The sequence below is a fragment of the Canis aureus genome, chromosome 12 (assembly GCF_053574225.1).
Source record: "Canis aureus isolate CA01 chromosome 12, VMU_Caureus_v.1.0, whole genome shotgun sequence".
NCBI lineage: Eukaryota > Metazoa > Chordata > Mammalia > Carnivora > Canidae > Canis > Canis aureus.
The window spans coordinates 9739254-9764100 of NC_135622.1; the positions used below are offsets into that span (position 1 = coordinate 9739254).

Sequence of the window (24847 nt, forward strand, 5' to 3'; positions counted from 1 at the left end):
GGCCATGGAGTCAGGTCGTCAAGCACAGGACAGGTAACCTTGGGCAGCTCCTTGTCTGTCAATGGGAGCACTGATCCCCGCTCCCAGGTTCCTGAGGTCCACGAGCTAACATTTTTGTGACATGTACTTGGTAAACCCTAACGCCGAATGTGAGTGAGTGTCACTCAGTTTTCTCATGATTTTAGGTTCCAACGGACTCCCAGAGTAGAGGCTCACACATCACCCATACTGAATGGATTTAAATGGTTTGGGAGAGTCAGAGCAAAGCGGCTGCTGGGCTGTCACCGTCTCTCTCCCTCACAAACACCCCAGCCCCAGACTCCTCCGTCCCTGGGGAGCAAGTGCCTCTGCTTCTCCTGCCGTCTCTGGGACCACTTTTGAGAAATGTCCTACAGTAAAAAGCAGCCTGAGTGGTGACTCGCTTGGATGAAAAAGCCCCAGAGGGGACAGACCCGTGGTGCGACGGTGGCTGGAACAAGTGGGCCAGATGGCCTTGACATAGGCAAGGAATCACCTACCTAGGCATGGACCCAAGCCTCCTGAAGGGCCCCAGCCTCTTTGGCAGCACTCACAGAAATCTGCTCAAGAGAGGGATGTCAGTCAAGCAGCCAGGAGACCTGTGGTTCATCTGCTAGGCCAGCACATGCTTCTAGATAGCATTTACCCCCAGAACAGGGACACAGCCTGTGGCACAGAAGAAGGCATGGGGCCTGGAGACAAGAAACTCACCTTGGGCCTAGCTCTGTGGTGTTGTTTGGGACAGGAGTGTGTCCAACTCACCAAATCCCCCCTGGCTTTTGGGCAGGGGCAGGTGCTAGACCAAACAGTCTCCATGGTGCCACCTAGCCCCTTACCATGCCCCAGACAGGACTCCACCCCTGCCTTGCCTTTCGATTCTATTTGCCTTAAGATACACAGAAAGAACTTCCAAAGAATGAAGTTGCACGCCAAGGTAAGGTCGTAGAGGGTGTGTCACACTGCAGCTTTGGCCTCGGGTTCTCCCAGAGGGTGTTTGGTAAACACTCTCGAGTCCCATTAATGCTTTCAGCACCTTCTAACAGATATTGAACCCAAATTACAGCTAGGTAAGTCACTACGAGGACGGTGAAAGGGAAGAAGATTCCCCACTCATCAGAAAACCATACTCCCGGGATCTTGCGTGTACGTGGTGGCAACGGAAACACCACTCCAGCGCGGAGTAATTAACACTTGGAGGCCACACAGGGAAAGTTCTAATGAGATGCCAGATGGGTAGATCCGTGGGGGTGTTGGTGGGGGACAGGGAGTCAGGAAGGGCTCAGCGGAGTGTGAAGATTGGGGCTAAGTATCAACCTCGTTCAGGAGGTCAAGAGCTTGGGATCAATAATGTGACAGGGGCAGGGACATGACTGCTTATTGCAGGGAATGGAGCACCACCGCTTCCCACACAAGCTGCTCTGCGTGTCAATATTAGTCCGGATGATGCCCGGGCTCCTGTGTTTTCTGGCACTAGAAGGAGGCATTACAACACATCCAGGTAAATATCCAGAACCCAGCCTCATCGCTGCTAGTGGCCCAGGGCCAAGTCCTCTGGGGATGAAAACACCAGGTTCAACATCTGAGGCAGCAGATCTCCGCCAGTTGTGTGGGAGGCAGTCGGGGGAAATGAAACCTACAGGTGTCCACCAGCCCCGTGGAGTGACGCAACCTAGTCAGCTTGTGCACAGACGCAGTGGGCAGGGGAAGCGCGAGGTGGGCCAGTTCCGCGGCGCTGTGACAGGCCCACTGCGTGCTGGGTTGCATGGGAGGAGCAGAGGCTGGGAAGGACCGCCCAGGTAGGCTGGGGCTGGCCCTGCGGGGCTCCCCACGTCTCTAACTCTGACATGTGCCCTTAAACAATAGGGTCTTCAGCAGGCTAAAATGTATGGGAGGAGCACAGGCACACCTGTTTTAGAAAGAGCCCTTGGTGGGAAGTGGGGGGCCCTGGGGGTGGGCTCCATGGGTTAAGCGTCTGCCTTCGGGCTCAGGGCATGGTCCTGGGGTTCTGGGATTGAGTCCTGCGTCGGGTTCTCTGCTCATCGGGGAGTCTGCCTTTCCCTCTGCCCGTCCCTGCTGCTTGTGCCATCTCTCAAATAAATAAAATCTTTAGGAAAAAAAAAAAAAAAGCCCTTGGGTGAATCAAGAAAAATGGAGAGGAGACAAGTGACAAGACTCAGGAAGTGGCCCGGGCAAGAGCTAAAGGCAGCACCGAAAAGGTAGAGGCCAAGGGATGTTTCAGAGGAACACGCAGTGTAGATGAGGAGAGAATGATCCAGCAGTGGGCTCTGAGGCAAACCGAACTTGGAAACATCTCAATCCTAATTCTTGTGATGGTGGAAGGAGAGAAAAAGTCACTCCAACCTCCCTGAGTGGTTTCTAGGTCCAGAGCCACTTCTCTACTTCCTTTAAAACACGAAGAAACCACGGTAGCAGTTGTACAGAGTTGTATATGGTATAGGTGAGGTTCCACTGGGGAAAATGGGTTTGGAACCAAGGTCAAGCTCGAGAGAGCCCAGGCTTTAACATCAAGTCAAACAGGATGCCGGTGAAGGCAGATCCCAGGACTATACCATCTGATGTAGGCATTAGCCCAGGGGCTAATAATGAAGCTAATAATGCAGCTCAGTTTAAACTGATCAGGTACCTTGGAGAAGACCCCAAATATGAAGGGAATTATGGCTAAGGGTAAGCACACACCTCTTCCCCCCAGAGAAAGCACCAGCTCTCAGAGAAGTATCCAAGGCTGAGAATGTTAATAATTGACCCTCACCCCCCACCGCCATGCAACATGTTCCCTGAAAGCTGAAGTAGGTTCGCTCTGGAGGAGACATGAATAAATGACCATAACAGACAAGGTTTTGGGTTTTTTTTTAAATATATCTTTATTTCTCAAACTCAAAGCTTTATTTCATCAACTTCTAATACAGTTTGCATTGACAAGTGATTTCACCTTCATCACGTAAGAAGGTCAGTGGCCATCGCACCAAAGAGGAAACCTCAAATATCTTAGGCATCACTAAGAAATTAGAATTTCGAAGGCTATGCTTTGAAGAATAACAAAAAGTTTCCAATTCAGTCTAATGAGCATCTTGCTTTTCATCTATATTAATTTGGAAATTACTGGATAAATTTTCCTAAAGCAGCTCTTTTTTAAAAATTTTTTTTTAATCCTTTGGGTGGCAGGGGGGAGGCCAGATGGCTTGAGTTTTAAAACGCCCATATATCCATATTACTTAACGACTTCCTCTTTAGCGGATTGTCTTCTCACCTTCCTATACAAACACACATGACAATTTGTACCAACTCTCACCAGTCCAAGCAAACCTCCAAGCATTTCCTTTAGCTTACACTTAAACTATTTTCGAAAAAGTGATAGGTAAACAAGATTTAGAACTCACCAAAAACAAAACAAAACAAAACAAAAAAAAAAAAAACACATTTTCTTTCCTGATCCTCACCTTGGGGAGTCTCCACAAGTAATCCTGAAAAGTTGCCAGGTCTTTTAAAACACATCCTCCCTACATTACCTCCCTTGGTCCTCTGCATGTAACTGGCTGAACTGGAACATGTTCCAAAATCAGCTGTGACATTCTGGTCTCTGCCAGATTAAGGATCTGAATCCAACCCCAGCAAACAGGAGTTGTTCACCTTACAGAATCCAGCAGGAGGGTCCTCCCTCACATAAAGTCCCAGTCTGATACCCAGGAAATAATGGTCCCCAGTGAGCTACAAGGTCCTCTGCCCACAGATGGAAAACTATCAGTACATTTGAGCTCAGAATCGAGGTGCATCCTAAAATAAGGCACCAGTATCACAAAGTTAACTAGAAAAGAGGTATCCCTAAAGTTAGGAAGTTGCTCTTGAGTGGCACCATTTCTCAAAGTTAACAAAGCAGTGCTGGTTAAGATCCTAACCTACCATGAAGGTAAGGAGCTAGTGCTCGCAGGGAGGTGGAATGAAAAGCAGTTTCAGGGCATTAGCGATTTGATTATTATTATGTCACCACAAAACATGGGTTTACACAGAGCTCACAGTGACTCCAGTCCCCAGGGGACTCATCAAACTGGGGTGTGTGTGGTGGTGGGGGGAACCTGACTACCAAACCACAACTGTTAGAACAAAGCAGGGCCCCAGCATCCTTCCTCCCTGACTCTCCCTAGTGGCCAGGTGCTCCCAGGTGTGGACCATACCACAGCTCACAGTTAGCAGGAACCCTGATTTGAAGGTGTGAGTTGATAAAGAGTTTAGTTTCAGAGCTGAAGTTGAGTGAGGAATCGTGTCTTACTGCCAAAATAAAATTTAAGGGTGATACAAGCTCAAGGCCAGGAATTTAGGCTGTGCCTTTCTGCCCACGCAAGGGGAAACGGTACTGTTTTAATCGCACTGCTGCTCACACGGATTCCAAGAAGCAGGCCAGGAAAACAAGCTGCATACTTGCAGAAAGCATCAGAGAACTTCAGAGTCCTGAAGCAAATGAGCCTGCTTACAATTTGTATTAGAATTTATATTAGAATTCGTACTTGAACTTTAGTGCCCTTGGCCACTGCCAAATTTCATGTTACTCAACACACGTAAAAAAAGAGGAATCACTGGTCTTGGTACCAGTTCAGAGTACCTGATGCTTGTGTGAGCAGCATGAAAGGCAGGTTTCAGCTGGAATTTCCAAACACCTGAAATTCAAGGTTACCTGGCCTGTTCTGAGGCCGGCAAAGGCCTTGTAGAGGAGGCGGAGACACCACTGGACCAGGGTGAGGTTTTAAAAGTGCAGCTTTGTTCAGTGCAGCCTTTTACCCTGATGGTTCTAGAACATGTGTCTACCTTCAGACTCTAAAATGGCAGAGCAAAGAACTTCAGGTGAACAGATTGCACCAAGATGGTCATCGTGCAATGGTGGTAAAGAACTTGGGGGTTGGGGGAGGAGACTGGTAATTTCTAGTGACTTTTGTGCTTCTCTTTGTCTTCAGAGGAAGACTAGTACCAGTTAGAAAAAAAAATACATATATATATATATAAGCAGAAAGAACTCCAAGGGCGAAGTGGAAATTTAATTACTTGATGCGGTTCTGATTCTATCTTCATCTGGCACCTCATCACCCTGATCCTCCAGCCTTCTAGTAGAAGCAATACTGACTGACTTCTGTTAGCAAGTGCTTATGTTGGTGGCTTCATCACATCTCAAGGCTTTGGTTAAACAGATCTGTCATTTTTGTGCAAAGATGTTGCCATTAGACACATGGCGGCCTTTTAATGTCATGGATGAAAACGTAGTTGTTAAAGTTGGGATTCACTCTTCATTTCCCACCTCTTCTAACCCTGAAGCATGCTGGGGTTGGGGGGAGCTGCTGAGGAGCTCAGTGTAGGACGGGCCTGGACTCAAAGCCAATGCATTTAGACGGAACTATGGCTCACAGGGAAACTGCAGCTGCTCACTTACACACAGAAATGGCTTCTATTCACCTAGTGTAGCACAACATCGGATACCAGCTAAGCCTTGGGGTTCAGTCATGCCCAACCTGCTGTTTAAGAGGACCGAGACATCACATTCCAAAAAAAAAAAAAAAAAAATTAAAAGAAACAAACCCTGAAAATACCATCTTTAGAAAAAGGTAAACCACACATTACCTGCTAAGCATTTCTGCATTAAGGTATCCTCATCACTTAAAGCAAGGAGGAAAGAAAGCAATCACCCAGGGTTTGGGATTTTTAGGGCCACAGGAGAAAGGAAAAATCAGAAGCGTGGATTTGATGGAATCACTTTTTAGAAGAAGCTAAAGTCCCTTTGTCCTCTATACCCTAGGAATGATGCTTTCTAAGAGATCCCACAAAAGTTTCAAGACACAAAATCCCTTATCTAAATCTACTGGGAAAGCAGTGGCCTAGAACTCTCTCCCATTTACCGAGCTTGCTTTAGACTGGAGATTAACACTGTTATCCTTCTAAAGTGCAGAACATAAACAAGTATGGTCAAATCTACCAGAATGAGGAGGACCATTCTTCATTTACTCCACTCTTCCCCAAACAGAACAGAATTAATCATTGCAAGGTGCCCTGGCTGCTCCAGTTCACATGGAGCCCTCCTGAGTGCTAAGCCTCTGCACAGGGACAGCAGGTTCGATTCTAAAGCAATCTTAAGTCAGAGAACTCTGCCCACAACAGCAGGTCAGCTCACAGGTCATTCACTTCTATTGAAAATCCTGAATTCATTTGCTGCCCAAAAAAAGCCCAGAGAAGGAAATCACCACTTTTTGAAGAAAGAACAAAAACAAACAAAAAATAATCAGCCAAGGTACTCCAGAAAAACAGCTTGTCATACTTGGAATGTGACCAAAATGGGTTTCCAATTAAAACATGGGAAGACCCTCACACGTCAGTTCCTACAAGGCCTTTAGACTCAGCACGACCCTTAGTCTTAGGAAGAGCAAAACTAAAGTGATGAGCTGCTGAGGGAGAGAAAAAAAAAAAAGTGTCATTCAATAAGAATTCCTTAAAGGGGAAAAAAAATTGAACATTCACGTTTCCTATTTACAATCAGCCCCCCTCCCCCACCCCACCGCCACCACCACAATTCTGCTTTAACATCATGTTCCACATTTTATTTTGTTTTCAAGTTACATTTCAAGCAAAGGTCATTTTTTTTTTTTTTTCCTCAACAATATCTCACGGTTGCTCGTGAGAGCACAGCATCTAAACCATAAACCACTGTCAACCAGATCTCAATTCTCCAGCTACCGGCTTTGGTTTATTCGTAAAAGAAATCCTTAGCTCTGCCCACATAAGCAATTCAGTCCCTTCAACAAAAATGAAGTCACGAGACCACTCTCATGTCCACCATTTTCTGCCTGGCTAGAACTGGCACAAGAAAATAAGACGACAGCCACAACTTTCATAGAACAGCTGAGAATCCCAAGTGAGGGCCAACAGAGCCTACTCTAGGCTGGAGTGAGAAGAGACACTGCCCAAGCATTCTCCGAGGTTCCATTGGCGCACAGAGCTCCAATCTCCCCATGCGGACGCTTGGGACATGGCAGGTTAGTGTCTTTCCTGGAAAGATGTGGATGGGTCCTACTTCCTATAGTGTTTTCCAAAGTGGCACTGGAATGTTGGGCCCCTTCAGGGTTGGCTCATGATATGCTGGAGACCCATTCCAATGGGTGCACAAAGAAAAAAAAAAAAAAAAAAAAAAAAAGCAGAGTCAGAGCTGAGTTCCCCTTTAAAAGCCAAACACCTACATCTAGAAGGAGGCTCCCCTACCTGAGAGCCCTTGCCCTAGTGAGGGGTTCCTACTGTGGAAACCCTCAGGTCTCAAGGTTAGTTACAGGGCAGCCAGGTAGGGTATGGCTGGCTGTAGGTAACTGGAGGATGGGCAACGTAGTAGTTGCTGAAGTTGCCGTCGCTGACGTAGGGAGCCGGCTGGTAGTAACAGGTGACGTTGGTGGCGTTGGGGATGATGTTCTGCTCTGCCAGCACGCGCAAGGCCAGCAGGGAGATGAGGTTCAGAGTCTGCCTCCGCTCGTGGCCCATGAGGCACACGGTGCTCTCGTTCACCACCCTGCGGAGGATCATGAGGTAATCATACTTGCTCCTCTCCTCCTCGGCAAAGTGGTTTTGAAGGTAGGTCTCCAGCTTCCGCTGCTGCTCGAGGATGTCTGGGAAGTCGATGAAAAACCTGGAGCACATGTAACGCTCTAGGGTCTTGATCTCTTCCTGGTCTGTGGGCCGGAAGTCCCGCACGAGGAGGTTGCTGTACTTGAGCAGCCCCCCGCCCCGGATCTCTTCGGGGTTCTTGGTGGCGATCAGTCTGTTCTGCAGGTGGTCGAAGGCCTCCTCGAAGTCCCCATACACGCTCTCCCCGATCACCGTGGGGTGGACGTGCTCGGAGATGGGGCTGCTGGAGCAGTCGTAGAAAAAGAGCAAGGAATCCAGGATGATCTGAAAGGAGTCCACGCTAAACTCGAACTGGCGCCGGATGGAGTCGACGAACTTCAGCTCCACGTTCCTCCCGTTCTTGTTGGACAGCGAGATCAGGCTCCAGCGGTCCGTGTCCGTGCACACCTTCACCAGTTTCTGCACATACGCCTCCTTCAGGGTGACGGGGCTGATTTTGAGCTTGTTCACACCCTCAGGCAGGAAGTTCAGAAGGGAGCACAGCACCACATCTCTGACCAGCTGGAACTCCGCCTCCGTGGGAAGAGCCACGTGGAAGATGAGGTCCAGGTCTTTGCACCCCAGGCCGTTGTCTTTGACCAGGACGTGGCCAGCCGCAGAGCCGTTCAGCCGCACGTCCTGCACCTTGATGCCTGCCTCCTCCAGCCGGCCGCGCACGGTCTGCACGATGTCCTTCAGGGTTAGCTCCAAGGTTGGAAAGTTGCCTCGTCCATGGATGGGCACGACCTCGGTCAGGACCTCGTGCAGCCGGCTGACCTGATCCCAGTTGAGGACGCTGAAGGACACGCAGTCCCTGGTGGTGCTGCCCTCCTCTGCCATCTTGGGGGGCGGTGTTCTTGTGGGGAAACTGAAAGTGAGGGGGTGAGAAACAGAATTAGGATTCACTTGTACACGGCCGTGCAGCTCGAGGGACTCGGAGCAGAAGCCGACTGACCTCTGAAGGCTTTCCTGCATGACCGGCCGACCGCGGTAACGGGTGGGGGCTGGGTGCTGCCACGAGGGCTACAGGATGTGAGTCGGGCCTGCACCCAGGGAGGACAGCCTATACGCAAACCTACCCCTTCTGCCTCCTAATTTTACCTGGGGCTGGTTTCTTTGCTTGTTTTGTCTGCAAGAGGGTGATTTTGTGAAGGGAGGCAGACAAACTCATCAAACAAAGCAACCTAAACAATCTCAATAGAGGGCCGTACTATGGGTTTAGCTAATTGTCCTCATTTTTTATAGAATTACTTCTTTTTTTTTTTTAATTTTTTTTAATTTTTATTTATGATAGTCACAGAGAGAGAGAGAGAGAGAGAGAGGCAGAGACACAGGCAGAGGGAGAAGCAGGCTCCATGCACCAGGAGCCCGATGTGGGACTCAATCCCGGGTCTCTAGGATCGCGCCCTGGGCCAAAGGCAGGTGCTAAACCACTGCACCACCCAGGGATCCCTATAGAATTACTTCTGCTGCCTTTGCACACCTACCTGCATCTTAAGCTGGGTGATACCTAAGATACAAGCCCTCCCCACCCCCACCCCCCGCACACACACCCTGAACACAAGACCCCCTGGGGGAAAAATTTCCCTCACTCCATGAAGAGATGAAGATTCAACTCTGGGCCGCCATCACACAGAGGGCAGGAGGTCAGAGGAGTCCTTCTAGAACCAGGTACGTGGCTACCTTGTTGGCAAGAATCCCACATCCTTTTCATTCATTGGACTGGTCTGCCCTGTCCCAAGCACCTCTGTCCTCCAGAGTGGGACACCAAGGAGTGGTCTGAATGACAAGATTCCTGGCAGGCAAAGGCCTGGCTCAGCGCTATGGTGGAACGGCTCTGCCAGCAAGAGGGGGCCCTTAGCAGGACATTTCCCACGTCCTCAGGGCAGTGGGATCTTTTGACTGTATTTTGAAATCTAGAACCTTGAGGCTACCTAAAACTTAGCGCTCAGAACTCAGAGGAAAAAACATGCCATCTCACGCTTCACTTGCTAGAACCATAGTTACCAAAGTAATTTTCAACCAAGTGACATGTTTCAGAAAATAAAATACAACAGATCCCTGGAAATCCTAATATGTAAAAACAAATACTGCTCTATTAGAAAGTCAAGGTGCTTGGGGATCCAGGTGGGTCAAACATTAGCTAGAAAGACGTAAGAGCAGAAACAAAATGTCAAGGTGCTATCCTCACAATTCAGTGTAAGCACAGAGTCTTCCCATGCCCTCCACCTTACTGACTTGTGAGGCACACACAAAACCCGTCCCCACAACCTTAACAGTCTCATTGTTTGGGGACTGCTGATTTTCAACGCACATCTGCCATCACCGCCCTGAGGTTCCAACTTGAGCTTTAGGCCTTGCCCTGGTGCCAGGGATCCTTGCCTCACATAATGGCTCGGAGCAATGGGATGGCTGTCACTCGGGGTTGGGGGCATCCCAGGACACATCAAGGCAAGCTTTCCAGGAGCTGGCCATTAGGAAGGTGGATGAGAACACAACACAGCAATAGTAGGCAGTGTGTGGTAGAAAAAATAGAATTTAAAGGTAGAAGAAAGGAGTGCCCCAAGACTGTTTGGGGTGAACAAGAAGGCCACAGAAGACTTCACTTACGGGGAAGGATGTAAGCGGACAGAAAGGCAATGAGCTCCGGGCTGCGACTTAGAGAAGGCAACATGCAGCCAAGACCCAGCAAGTTGTCCAGTTGGCCATCACACACCTCTCAAGTTAAAGCACAGGCTCCCTTTACTAGGTAGACTAAGTGGTTGAATTGCTTGGCCGGCAACAGGAAGGGTGGTCGTATGGTCCAAGTGGCTCTAGGAAGACCAATCTGGGGATAAGCCCTCCTATGCCTGCTACAGAAGAACACTTGCCACAGGGCAGGTAAGTTTCCCTTCAAACCTGTTTGGACAGTGTTAAAACGCTCTAGGCTCTCTAGATCATTCTACCAAAGCACTCCTAGATTAAGGATAACAAGCAAAATTTGTGGCGAAATATTTAATGTTTATTGTGGCTAGCATTTGGCTTCAAGTCAGGCTTGGGACATCTTTTTACTGTGTTCTATGTACATTTGGTTCTTTGTGGCCCTTTTACGATCAGCATACGGTACACTATGCCTATTACCCAGGACACTGCACAATTAAATCCAAATCACTGTAAAAAGCATGGCTCTCGCTTTGTTGTGAGAAACTGCTAAACTATCTGTCACTTGGTGACACAGATTTCCATCAGAGATGTTGATCTACCTATAAAAACACAACTTTCTCTACCTGTGTGTCACCTGCTACTGTGTCCAAGTCTCATGTTTATGATACAGGTATGAGAAGTTACAATGACAGAGGAGTAGCATTGAATTAATTCTTGGAAGATAAAGAACAATTAATTTTAAAAGTATCTCTAAGAACCACTTCAATAATGTTGCAGAGAAATATAGCTATAGGAATGACTTTTGACTCGTGCATTGTTGTTTTGTTTTGTCTTTAAAGGATTTGTGGAGGGGGGAGTTTCTAAAATTAAAGTCAGGGCTAGGGATCCCTGGGTGGCGCAGCGGTTTGGCGCCTGCCTTTGGCCCAGGGCGCGATCCTGGAGACCCGGGATCGAATCCCATGTTGGGCTCCCTGCATGGAGCTTGCTTCTCCCTCTGCCTGTGTCTCTGCCTCTCTCTCTCTCTCCGTGCGACTATCATGAACAAATAAATAAAATCTTAAAAAAAATGAAAAAATAAAGTCAGGGCTACCCCCACCTTTAGAAAAGTAGTTCTTAGAGGACGAATATCTAACACCAGTGAGAATCTGATGGAAGCTACATTCCCTCTCCAGGAAGGGAGCGGGGAGAGAAGGGGATGACATATGCACGAGAACTTCCATATATTTTTAAATCTCTCAACTTGTAGTAGCTTCAAAGTTAAGATCTGTTTTAGATTGAAAACGGGTAAAGTTCATATGGGACGAGAGGCAGGAATGGCCAGAAAAGTTATGAGAAAAACAGAATGACGTACATATTAGCCCCATAAGAGATACTATGAAGCCACAATAATTGAAACAGCATGGTATTGGTACAAAGAGACTGGTTAGTGGAACAGAATTTTTTAAATCTAGAAATAACATCTAATACATAAGGGGATTTCATATATAATAAAGGAGGCATTTCAAAATAGTACAGAGAGGAAAAGTTCAGATATGTGGATAGTTATCTACATTTAAACAGTAAAGAAGGTGGTGCCTTGTCTTGTGCCAAACTAAGATCTAGATGGATGGATTAAAGATTTAAGCAAAAGAAGACAAACCCCTCAGAGTCCGTGGGAAACACAGAGTTTATTACACACGTGTAGTTTAGGCAGTCCTTCCCATATCACATAAAACCTAAAAGTAGAAAACTTGATACATAAAAATATCAACGTGGTTAAAAACACCACAAAAAAGTCACAAGACAACACTAGGAAAATATTTGCAACATGAGGCAAAGTACTTATTTTATTAATGAAGAATGAGCTCCTAGAGAGCAGAAAGACTAGCGTTCCAAGAGAAGAAGGGGCAAAAATACATGAACAGCAGCTCAGATGCAAAACATACTCAGCCTTACCTTAAGGGATGGGCATATTCAAATTTTACCATATCATTCTTACCTGTCAGGTTGGCAGAGATCAAGAGGCAGAAACCCGCTGGCACACTGCCCATGGGTTCTTTCTGAAGAACAGTGTGGGACTCTCCATTTTAAGTGGATTGTACCCTTTATATATCAATTCTACTTCCAGGAAACCTACTTTTCGATTTTATCCTGTGGGTATACTTAACAAGTATGCATGAGGATATTCACTGGAGAGCTATTTGTGAAGCTACAGAATCATCAGTAGAAGGTGAGAGGACTTAATACATGTACATAACAGGCTACGATTGCATGCAGTTGTCCAAAAGAACGCTGGCAGATCTGTACGAATGTGAGATGCTAGTCAAGATTTATTTATTCATAGAAAACCAACACTGTATGGGTAAAAGCACAAGCCCACGCTTGAACAATTATACAGCTCTCTGGAAGGCAGTACGAGGACTTCAGCCTCTACCAAATACCGCCTCTAGATTGGCAGGTGGGAAATTTATTTTATCCTTTTTGGAATTTAGAACCTATGCATATATTAATTGAAAACAGTTCAAATCTTGTGAGCCATTTCCGAAAATCTTCTCCCCACCCCCCAGGAGCCTTCTGACTCATCTGCTACCTTATTTAATTCTTTCAATGCCTTTCCTAGCACTCCCCACTATCCCTGCATCCCCAAATCAAATACACATAGAAGTTTCCTCTCCGAGCCTTAAAAGTTGATCTCTGGGGGGGTAGACAGGGAGTAGGGGCCATTTGTTCCCAAGAACGTCTTTTAGTCAAGTTTCTACTTCTCTACTGTTTAATAGAAGATGTCCACCATTTGTCAAAAATCCTCCAGACTTTCAAAATAACAGATACATCATCTCATCTAGTCCCTTTCTATGTTTGTTATCCAAAAGTAATTTTTGGTAGTTTTGTAACAATTGCTATTTCTCATGTCAGACATATTACAATGACCCTCATGATGCCGTCATGTTGATTCTTGGTTACAGTCACAAGAACCGTCATAAATGCAGTCAACACTTTACCAGCACCTAAGATATCTGTGTTTGGCATCATCCGTGCCAACTTTTTCTGACATACATATGAACAATGTGATTCACTTAGAAAAAAGTTCATATAAAAGCATGTTGTGGAATGTGACAAATGACAAATCCATGGTGTAGTTCTTAATTCTTCCAGTTTACTATGACTTAGACACAGAAGAGCTCAAGCTATTGAAGGCTCACATTTAGGCTGGGTTCATATTTGGTGCTTAGTTCATTAAAAGAGCCCAAAATAAGTTACTGAGGACTATTACAAAGGAATTCTTTGTTTTCTTTCACCCATCCAAACAATTTCAAATACCAAAAGTATATTTTTTTTAGTGACTCCAACAGACACTGGTATTACTAGAATATATCCCAGTCATAGGGCCTGAGGGCTTAGATAACACACCAGAGCTTAGTGTAACAGTTTGAGTTTTAATTAACCTCTTGAAATCGACATTGATATAGTCTGTACATGAAAGAATCATGTGGAACACACGCTCGCATGAAAGGCCCAGGTTAAAGACAAACTCTAGGTAGCAGAATTAACAAAATGATGACTAGAAAACAAAACTGATTTGAAGCCTGGTAAATTCAAACTGAAGTGTCTGATTTTCCTTTTACTATCTGAGAAGCAGATTCCTTGTATTTTGCACAGGAGAAATTGGGCAAGGTGGGAAACCAGAATTTCTCACTGACTTGGAAATTCAGGCACCTCTTTACAAGTGAGGATGACCAAGCACCTACTCAGTCAAAGTACTCAATCTCCTAAAAAGTGGACTCATGATGACCAACAACCTCAGGTGCCCCTGAAATGTTTTCTTCCATCATCTGGCTAGCAGAAGAGTAGAATGCGCACATTGAAAAAAGATAGGTTTGCAGGAATAGCAGCAAAAAGTGAGAGGTAAAACCCGACAGAGCCCAAAGAATAAACCAAGATCCCTAAGTAAAAGTTCATGTCTCACTTACCTTTGCTTCCCTTGGCCTGGGACAGAGGCCCCCAAAGGCAGGCTGATCTGAAAACCTATGATTAAGCCCTAGGTGAAAAGAAAATTTTAAGAAACAGAAAGAGAAAGAGAGGAAGAGAGAGAAAACTATTTCTAGTCCTGTTTCCTAGCTTAGCTAGATCCCAGAAACAAGAGTGACAGAGGCTAGGAAAGTGAGGGGGCTCAAGGTGGGCAAGCAAGACAGGAAGACAGATAAGCTGGAGAAAAGCACAAAGAGCCCATGTAATGCTTCTGGGTCTTGACGTGGGTCAAATCAACACTGATTCCTATTTGTGCGAGGCATTAGACATAGTCACTGCCCAAAGGGTTCTCAGTCCATGCAGAAATTTCTACCTGTGAAGTTAAAGACAGTGCATATGTACGCCTTGCTCTGTGATATTTCACATGAAAGCTCTGGAAGCTACCGCCCCAAAGGTTTTATGGAAAGGCTGAGGTGTGAACGAGGTTCTCAGCTATGGCAGCCCTCCATCCCCTCCAGAGACAACTGGGCAACACCCTCTTCCTCTGACCTTGCTGGGGTTTAAGAATACAAAAGAAACTCAAACACATTTCAACATTCCTTCGATGACAACATTTCCTTTTCTGTTACTAGATGTCACCTCCAGAGCCTGGACCTTCCCCGTAACACTTTCCAGTTTGAGGTAAGAGAGCCAGCCATGGGCAGTGGACCAGGCCTGGTAACAGACTACCCAGGGGGTGAGTATGCAGAACAAAGACACTGTCCCCAGCTCCAGGCTGAGAGGGAACCCATGCACTGGAGGCAGGCATCTTCCACACAAAATTGGCACACCACCTACCCACCTGCCAGTATACCGCAGAGGGCACTTTCAGGAAAAAGAAACTACTCGTTGAAGCAGAAGTGAAAGAGGGTGGCAATACACACCCTACTATTCTATCGCACCAGTTCTTCCAGTGACCCAAGGGAAGAAGAGCCACAACTCTGGGCCTTTTTTTTTTTTATCCTCCTGTAAAATGAAGGTACAGATGTGTGTGCAGAAGACAGGGTACTTAGCATAAGCCACGTCACATCAATTCCCATTTAATCCTCACAAGCACTCTGAGGGAGCTACAACGGTTGCTTTTGCACAAATTAAAGAATAAGGATCAGAAAAGATGAAGTGAATTGACCCCAGGTCCTCAACTCCAGAGAGTATTCGAACCCTCGGAACGGACAACAGCTCCCACTACACTCACTCTGCCACTGGCAAGGTGGGAGGTGGAGAGAGGGCACAGGCTCCTGCCACAACCCCATAGGTGCCGTGGGGTGACCAGTTCTTGTGAAAAATATAATGATCTTCTAAAACAGAGATTGTGTTGGTCCTATCCAAAAAATGAGAAAGTTACCCCTGTGACTGTGACACTTTCCATCTACCATAGACATGAAAACAACAAAGCTTGAATCAATCACCCTTCACTGCCTGCTTTAGAGCAGATTCCAGCTGAGCAAAGGACACAAGTCAGTGTCCATCTTCGAGGATGCCAAGGTGGTTGAGAGGTGCCTCTCAGAGGAGCACCAGAGAAGGCAATTCATGGCCCACGTGTGGGAAATCCGTATTTCTTAATGGGGATGCACAGCAGCTGTTTCATAATGTAAACATCTTACCCATGCTACCCACTCAGAAACCACTTACTCCTTCCTCCAGGGGACACCAAATGTGACCAGATGTCTAGCCAGGTGCCCTAACATGAGCCACCAAACTATCTGATCAACCCATCTGCTTTGCACACCAGCGCTACTACTGTCCCCACTTTACAGTTAAGGGGACTGGGGAACAAAGAGGTTGCACAAAGTATTAACTGTCCAAGGAGGTCCTGCCAGGAAGTGACACAAATGGGATCAAGGGGCTTCCTCAGAGGTGGAAAGTCTGGGTGCATGTGTTGGGGTGGGGGTAGGGCTTTGAAGATGAGCCAGTTGCTCAGGTAGTTGTAGAAAGTAGATGGCAAGAAGAAGAAGGAAAGCGGTAAAGGGTATGAAGGCTTTTCATAGGAAGGTGGGAAGGAAGTTGGCTAGATGAGCGAAGGCCCTTGAGTGAGGCAGGCCAGATGGCAGGCACTAGAGGCGAGGCAGGAGCATTCAGAGCTCGAGTACCTCACAGCCGTCAGTACAGAGACCCTCTCCCTCAAGATTACCACAGCTGGATCCAACAGAATTGAAGGTAATTACGTACAGAAATACTAATCATTATGCTACGGTTTGTTTTAAAGGAGCAGCAGCTGAAGTGAAGGCCTAGGCTGCTCACTCTGAGGGAGCTCCGGGATACTGGCCAGGCTGCAAACCAGTGGTTCCCAGAGAGCACAGGGACAGCAGGGGCAGCCGAGGGGATGCGCTCTGTTGGCTGGAAGATCGGCAGTGTTGATCTGCCCATAAAGCAACGGAACAGGACACTCTGCAGACAAGAGGGCCACTTTCCAGATCCCAGAAACTGATAACCCAACCGCAGCTGAGGACAGAAAGTAGGTAAGGTCACAAGAAGTGACGGGAACCCCTCGGGCGAGCTTGGGAAGGAGGGCTGGGACAGAGCTGAACACAGAACAGCCTGGAACAGACTGCCGAATGCACACCTGCTGCTTTTCCCAACTGCACAGAGTCTGGCCCTTGAGATTCCTCTGCTCTAGGGAAACAAGCCAGGCTTTCTGAATGTCCATGGACTTGAGCAGCAGCAGATCAGTGGGCACAAAGGAGAAAGACTGAGCTCAAAGTAAGAAATCCTCCCTTAGTCCTCAAATGGCTGGTGAAAGCCAGGAGTCATCGAGGACCAGGGGGCAGCCTGAGGAAGCTTCTGTCTGCCAGTGGCTAGCCTCTCACCAGGATCCGGGCACCAGCACCCAGGGAGGAGGCCACATTCTGGAGACTCCTCTGCCCCCAGACATGTGAAAATGTCACAGGGAACTGAGAGGCACCTCTATGTCTCATGTCAATGTACGTGGAATAAGGGTTTACATTAGGACACAGCCCAAAGCAACAGCACCAGACAAAACAATGTCTTGCTTCTTAAAAGGACAGTAAAATGTATCCTGTGTTAGCTTTTCCTAAGACACCTGCAAACACGCTGCCTCAGTTCAAAGAAACAACTGCCCTGTGCCACAGAACTGTGTCCAGGGAAGACACTTCTAAGTCAGGGACACAACAGATGCCGCAGCTGGACCATTCTCACACTCACCGTTCCCACATTGGGCCAGAGGTCTCAGTCTATTTTCTCAGGGTTATCAGTACCATCCTAGCCGCTCAACACCAATGTGTGCGACAGCCCCAGAGCCTGGTGTGATTCCCACGGCATCTGGGGCATTGCCTGCGCTGAAGGAAGGGGGGAATGTCCTGGACTGAAGCAAGAACAGGCCACCAGAACCCAGTGCTAGCTGGCTTCCCACCGAGCTTTGAGTTTCAGGGGCCCTCCAAGTCCTCACTTCCCATCAAAGTCCCCAGATGGTCTTCATGGTTATCAGAGATTGGGCTCTGTCCACAGACACCCACCCTAAGAGGACTCCAAACAGAAAGCACTTACACATCTTTCAAAATAGGATGCTTAAGCAAGTGTGGCTGCAGAGATAAGGCTGGAAGAGCTTACGTTGTGGCTGCAAAGCAGCACGAGATGGAATCAAAACACATGCCCATATTATAACAGGGACGCCGCAGAACTTCATATGTTTTAAGGAATACCCTGAACTCATTGCAAACGTAAACATCAACAAGGTCAGGACACCGACATCTGTAGATGGAAGCTAAGCAGGGAAGTCTTGATTTTTCCGGGGTGTCAGCAATATTAAGTGCTACATCCACCACTTGAAATAATCTCTGTTGCAACTTGGAGCCCCACTTCCTCCTATGAAATGTGTCTTTCTAAATCAGAGATCTTACTGGTCTGACTCATTTAAAGAGATTGCTAGAGCCGGCCCCACCACTTTCAAGACAGACTAGCTAGAGAAAAATAGTAGGATTCCTAGGAGGCTGTTTACCGTAAGGATGGCCAACTTTCCATACAGTCCAGAGGCTCTAAGAGCTGATGGCCCCCAGGGTCTATCAAGTGTTGCATACTACCTAACTCTCCAGCTTAGAACTTTGGGCAGTTGTCAGCTGTCCAGAGGGAGGGCCTCAGTTTGCTGTCCCATCACTAGCACCATCCTTGGGCCTTATCAGGAAAGGGCCAAGTTCAAGTGCAGCACTTATCATACGTTAGACACAGACACACACCCCGTTCACATATGACTAAATGTGAGCTGGCCTCCATTTCTGTGAGGATGCTAATTAGGCACAATTCCATCCAGGCTTCAGGTTTGCATGGACCCATCCTTGTAGCAGGTACCTAACCTCCAGGTCTGAACATGTCACTCAACGGTCCCTTTGACATTATAAATGCTGGGAAGAATGGCAATTTGGATGGATGGGCACTGCTGGGTGGGTGTGGCGGGAGGCATTAAAGTGAAGAAGAACAGGTGGTGGTACCTATTTCTGTACCCACTGTGCCGGCACAGCCAAATCACCCTGTGTTTGGTATTTCTACATGTGTGGAGCTGTGCAGGCCACAGATACGGCCCACTAGGATGATTACCATTAAATTAGCATTTACCAAGTCATGTGTGGCTGTCATTTGGCAGCTCATGGACGCCTATTACTTGAAAGCTATTTCCTCTTGCATTTTCAAATTGCAGTTGTTGATATGTTTTAATTGTTGATAAACTGTCAGAGCCCTGGTCCCCTGCTAGTGGGACATCATCATGTCCTCTGCAATTCTTTGAAATTCTATTACCTTGTGATTATTCTCTAAGACTACAGAAAAATGAAAGAATGAGCACCAGACTAGGAATCAAATATCCTATGATTTAGTGTCAGGTGTGACTCATAGGGTGAATGCTTATCAGTAAGTTGGCCACGATGACCGAGTTTCCTTTCGTTTTCTCCAGCATCTGAGTGCCTACTATGTTCCCATCACTGTTTCAGGCGCTTACAACCCGTCAGTAAGCAAGAGACGAAGGCCTCTGCCCTTGCAGCGCTCACCCCCTGGCTCACACTCTTCTTTCACAACCCGCTGCTGGTAACTCCTACATCCCACTAATGAAGAATCAGAACTGGAGAGGGAGACATGGGGCAGCTAGACTGGACCAGTGCTGCTCAATACTGTATCCACAAGCCTCATGTGGCCCCTGAGCACTCAATATGGGGCACGTTCACATTGAGATGTGCTCTGAATGTAAAATACACCCTGGATGTCCAGAACTCAGTATGGGGGGGGGCGGATATCTCAATATTTTTATATATATATTGATGATATATTGATGATATACAGCGATGCTAACATTTGCTATAATGGGTTAAATACAATTATTAAAATTAGTTTCACCTGTTTATACTTACTTTTTGATGTGAGGACTACTAGAAACATGACTGTGGCTCTCCTGTTTCTACTGGACAGCAGTGGTCTATTACAATGGAGAAATTGAAGCCTAAAGAGGTAGAGGCACATCCTCCCAACCCAAGGTGGCCTCAGAGGCAGGAAGGAGGGAAGTATGGAGACCACAAGGAGGCCTGGTTGCTGGAGACAGCGACAGTGCTAGCTCCCAGCTGAGCAAGCCTGTGCCGAGGCCCTGGATAAGTAACACATGCTCACATACTGACCACTTCATCTCTCCTCTTGCAGCAACCTGACGCTTATTCCATGTCAATGCCACAACTGGCCAAGACCATGCGGGACCAGTCGGCTGCCATGCCCACCTCCTCAGCCACAAGTGCAAGTCAGGGATGAACCGGGTGTGTTTGAGGGTAGGGCATAGACAGCCAGAGGAGATGGAGGATGACCCTTTCTCCCATCCTCGTGAGGGCTAAGCCAGGGGAGAGAAGCATATGGCAACACAAGGGAGTGGAAGCAGTTCAAGACTTGTGGAGAATTTTCTTCTCAAAATGGGTCCACAGAGAGTGCATATGGAGACAGGTATGGGACTTTTTGTGTTCATTCAGTTGAAGATTTGAAAGTAGAAACAGAAAACAAGGTACATAGCAGAACTGTAAGGTATTGAAGAGGCAAGTGATGAGATACGGGACCCTCAGATGGGGTAACCTTAGGAGCCTCTCAGAAGGGCCTAAAGCTGGGTCAAAATACAGTTTGGTAAGGAAGGAATAGCATGGATTTGTTAAAATATTTAAGTCTGAGTTCTACGAGGCAAGGTACCAGAGTTAAGAAGACTTCATCCATGGGAAATGGAGAATAAACAGAAGGTCAGAAAGGTACACAGGTCCTGAAAAGCAGCTGGGCTTCCGGAAGGATGGGCAGTTCCTGGGAGTTCTTCAGGTGGTGTTTGAGGGGCATGGGACATGGAACTGGCCAGAGGCAGGAGGAGAACCCCGCTACTGCTCTCTGGAGTTGCTGTCTGCAGGGCCCTGAACCAGGTCAGTGATGGCAGTGGGAAACAAAAAAGTTAAAAAGATAAAAGATCAGCAGAACTAGCAGCCGAGTGAACTAGAGAGAAAAAGGCTGAGTGAGCCACGTGAGGCTGGCGTCGGGGTGGATGGGCAGGAAGGACAGGGTGGGAAGTGCTGGAGGACAGCAGGTCTGGAGCTCAGCTGAAGGAGCTTCAGCTGCGGGCCAATTAGTAGGCACTGCCCCCTCGGCTCTGAACCTACTAAAAGGAGGCCACCATTTAGGGAAAGGCCTGGAAACCACTCGGCATTTTAGGCTGGAAGCTTCCAACCCAAAAAGCTTCCAGCACCTTAGCCCACCAGAATGAATCCACCGCAAGTATATTTCCCTCGCTGAGAGGAATGGCAGCTGAATGCACTATATCCAATCAACAGGAGCACCTTCCGTGGCCCAGGCTCTGCTCCAGACGCTGGGGATTCAGCAGTGAGCACAGATCCCTGCTTTCCTGGGGCTCACATGCCAGTGGCTAAGACAAACGAGCAAAATCCGAGTGCCCGTACATTCTGAGGCTGTCCCAGCTCCTCCTGCATCCTGAGCACTTCCACAGGCCTTTTTACATACCACTGCCTTGGCCTCCTCGGCACCTGGCACTAGCCACTGCCTGGGAAGCATTTAACTACTTACTGACTCAATCACAGTTATCCAAGAAATAAACATTTTATGCAGTTTAGTGACCAAGCCTCCAAAAGGCTCTGAGACTGAAAAATACCCTGGACGGAGTTACTTAACATCAGCAATTATTTCCTCATATTCGGTTTTTTTTTTTTTTTTCCTGTTGTTCCAAGAAGTTCTGCAAACAGTTCTAAGACAGGCTAGAGGGACCAGCTGTACAAAATCTATTGATTCTCAACAATTCATAAGGCTGCTTCTTACATAGCTGGGCTATGCAAAGATGCTTCGTCTACACCATCTAAATTCCAAATACGAGCTTCCTTAAAATGCACACAGTAGATGGACAAAAAGGCTTGAGACCAAAAGTCTGGGAAGCATCACAGAAGATCAACACTATGGCTGTACCCAACTGGCTTTTTTTAAACACATGAACATTTCTTTAGACACAGAGGTGGCTGCTTCATCATAATATAGCTTATGCCAATTTGATAGGCCATAGTCAAAACACCAAGATGACACAACACATTTTTCTATATTACCTGTGTACTCCAGTGACATCACAAAAAAAGCAATGGACCTTATCTAACCAGAGTAATGTTTTATCTCAAGTAACACCTCAGGTTCTACATTACTTCCCTTTATTCCCTTAGTGTGCGTGTGTGTGCGTGTGTGCGCGCGCGCACACACACACACAGAGCCCAGAGATCTGGCAGGGGACCAAGAAACCCAAACATAACAACACAAGTTTAAACTTAACTCATGAAACTAGTCTTGGGTTTCCACAATGTCTCTTGGTAACACACATACAAAAAAAGTTTACCACATCCAGTCAGAGCTTCTGGCTCGTCATTCTTTGTGACTGGCCCCAGGCACACAATATATCAGAGATGAAAGATGAAGACAAGGTATGACTTATTTGAGCGGTTAAAAAAAAAAAACAACAACATGTCGTTTGCTAACTTTGTATCAAATGTGTCCCATTCTTGGCCCCGGGAGAACAAGGACACTACAGTCTCCTCTATGTTATCTTTATTGCTAGGCAGGTCCTTGGATTTTCAGAAGTACGGGGACTTCTCTGTTCTTTGATGGGTAGTGCAAGATGTGCACAATTTGCCCTGGCCTTGAACACTGGGGGGTATAGGCTATGTGGGGCATATTGGGAAATGCAGAGGTGAGAGGGTTCTGTAACTCAGGATGGGGTCTCAGTGAGCTACTTGTACTCATGGAACAGCCAAGGGAACCAAGGAGGGAGAACCACTGGTGCTCAACTAAATCACACTCATTCTAGCAAATAGGCAAGATCCACGTCCTTTCCTGCAGAGGAACCCCAGCTTAATCTCTGGATGTAAGGGAGGTATATGGTGGAGGAAACTCAACCCAATGGGTGTTGTTGTGAGCTCTAGGGACAGACACGGTCATGAAATCACAGAGCTTTATTTTGAGTAGCAATTTAGATGCCTCCTAGCTGAGGGGGAAAAAAGTGTGTGTGTGCTTAACTTTCACATTATATAATGGGACTCTCCCTACAGCCACCTGAACAAAAATATACAATACACCAAAACCTTCTTTCTAAAAACTCCTTATTGAGACTAAATGTACTCTAAAGATATGGGTATACCTTAAGACACAAGGTTTCAGTTATCTCAAGTAAAAGCTTGACTCCAGAGATATTAAGTTTTCCATCTTCACAAACAAGAATGTCAAAGGACAGAACCCCTGCTGGTCCAGCTCAGACTGCCTCCCTGAAAGCGAAGAGAAAAGTCAGCACTCTCTAGTTCCCCACCCCACCCCGTCCACCCATGGCTGGCGGGGTCTCATGTGTGGTGGGTCTCACTCCCTCAAGACACAGCACAATTCTTGGTAAGTGCTCCTACCCCCCCCCCTTCTCCCCACCCTCCACCCCCACCACACACACCACCCCTGGGCAGCCCCAGGCTGCCTGGCTTGCTTCCTTGTGGGCTTCCTTGCCAAGTTACTCCCGTGGAAAGGTTAGTGTAGCCAACAATGGCCACTCTCATCAACCCCCTTCCCCATGAAGGGCAGCTGGGCCAAGCCAGGAATCTACTTTAGAAGAATTTAATAATCTTTATTTCCTGGGGAGGTTCAGGTTCCTGACCCACCTACCAAATATCCTGAATACTGTCACCATACAAATGATTACCACAGTCTTTAGAAGCGCTGACTGTAAGAACGGCACTTAAAGCCCTCCCTTGCTTGCATGCTACTCGTCCATCAAAAAGAAAAAGTTGAAGAGGTAGCAGCAGGTCGCCACCCCAGACAAGGATGCAGCCTTGCAGAAGCCTCCCTCCAGGGTAAAAGGAGGGAAGGGGACCGAGCTGATGCCCCCCGCGAGGTCCAGTCGCGATGAACCGGGGTGAGCTCGAGTTCCCCAGGGAAGCTCGCCAGCCTTCTCCCCGCCAGTCCTCCCTGACTTTGAGGGAGCGCAGTCTTGGGTCCCCACGCCCCCGTCCCCATCCGCCTTGGCGTTTAGCCGTCCAGCTACCAAGCTGTACCGGTCAGCTTCAGGCCCTCGCCCTCCTCCGACCCCCCTCCCACCTCTGCGACCTGGGGCGGCCCCCGCGGCCCCGCTAGCCCAGGCTGCTGCTCGTCTGCGCTCTTCCCACGGCGGGCAAGTGTCCTCCCTAACGGGGGAGGGGCCCGGCAGGACGCGGTCGCCGCATCCCGCACAGTCCCGGGACCTGCGGCGCGCGGACGTCCCTCGCTCGGGCCCCGGGGCTGCTCGCGGGGGCACCGTCCAGCGCGAGTCCACGGAAAGTGAGAGCCTCTGCCCTGACCTGGAAACCCCGGGCTTGGCGCCCAGCCGGGGGAGCGCCGGCGCCCCCGCCCTCCCCGGCCTGCTCCGTCTCCAACTGCGCCTCCCGAAACCGCCGCATTCGAACTCGCGCTCGGCCTGGGCGCGGGGGGCGCGGGGGGCGCGGGGGCGCGGGGGCGCGGGGGCGCGGGGGGCGCAAGCTCTTCGGCCTCTTCGGCCTCCCCGCCCGCGCCGGCCAGAACGCAGCCCGCGGGACGCGCGGAGCAGGAACTCGCCCAAGTTTGCCAAGCCCCGGCCGAAGTCTCTGGAAAGTTGCAGCTCCCTCCCCGGGCGTCACGCCTGGTCCTCGCGGGGCGGGGGATGAGTGTGCGCGCGGGGTGCCGTCGCGGGGGCTGGAGGGGCAGGGAGCACCTGTCCGTGCCTCCCCCCGACCCCCGCCCCCCCCCGGCTCTGGGAAGCCCGGAGCTCCGCTCGGCGGGACCGACCCCCCCCGCCCCGAAGGCAGCGCGCGCGGCGCTCCGGGGCCGCCGCATCCTCGCACCTGTAGGGCAGGGGGCTGGGGACTCACCTGGGCGGCGGAAGAGGCGACGACAGAGGCAGGTCCTCGGCGCGGTCACTGCAGCCCCCAGGCAGCGGCACCGAGAGAGCGGTCCCGCCGCCGCCCCCTCCGTTCTTATACGGCCTGGCCACGCCCCCGCCGCCGCCCGCCCCGCCCCGCCCCGCCCCGCCTGCCCTCCCCGGGGAGCGAGGGGCGGGGCGGGG

At 48.6% G+C, this 24847-nt stretch overlaps 1 protein-coding gene across 3 annotated transcripts; it reads right to left on the bottom strand.

Moving 5' to 3' along the window:
* Window positions 1–6608: 6608 nt before the first annotated feature.
* On the bottom strand, window positions 6609–24808 carry TENT5C (terminal nucleotidyltransferase 5C). Of its 3 annotated transcripts, none has more exons than XM_077842680.1 (3): window positions 24654–24793; window positions 22931–23054; window positions 6609–8530 (listed from the first exon to the last, which is right to left on the bottom strand). In XM_077842680.1, the coding sequence occupies exon 3, from the start codon at window positions 8500–8502 to the stop codon at window positions 7327–7329; it is 1176 nt and encodes a 391-aa protein (XP_077698806.1). In that variant the 5' UTR covers window positions 8503–8530; window positions 22931–23054; window positions 24654–24793; the 3' UTR covers window positions 6609–7326. The 3 variants fall into 3 exon arrangements, with proteins under 3 accessions (XP_077698806.1, XP_077698807.1, XP_077698808.1); XM_077842681.1 differs by lacking the exon at window positions 24654–24793 and adding an exon at window positions 24108–24230; XM_077842682.1 differs by lacking the exon at window positions 22931–23054 and having other exon boundaries at window positions 24654–24808.
* Window positions 24809–24847: the final 39 nt, after the last annotated feature.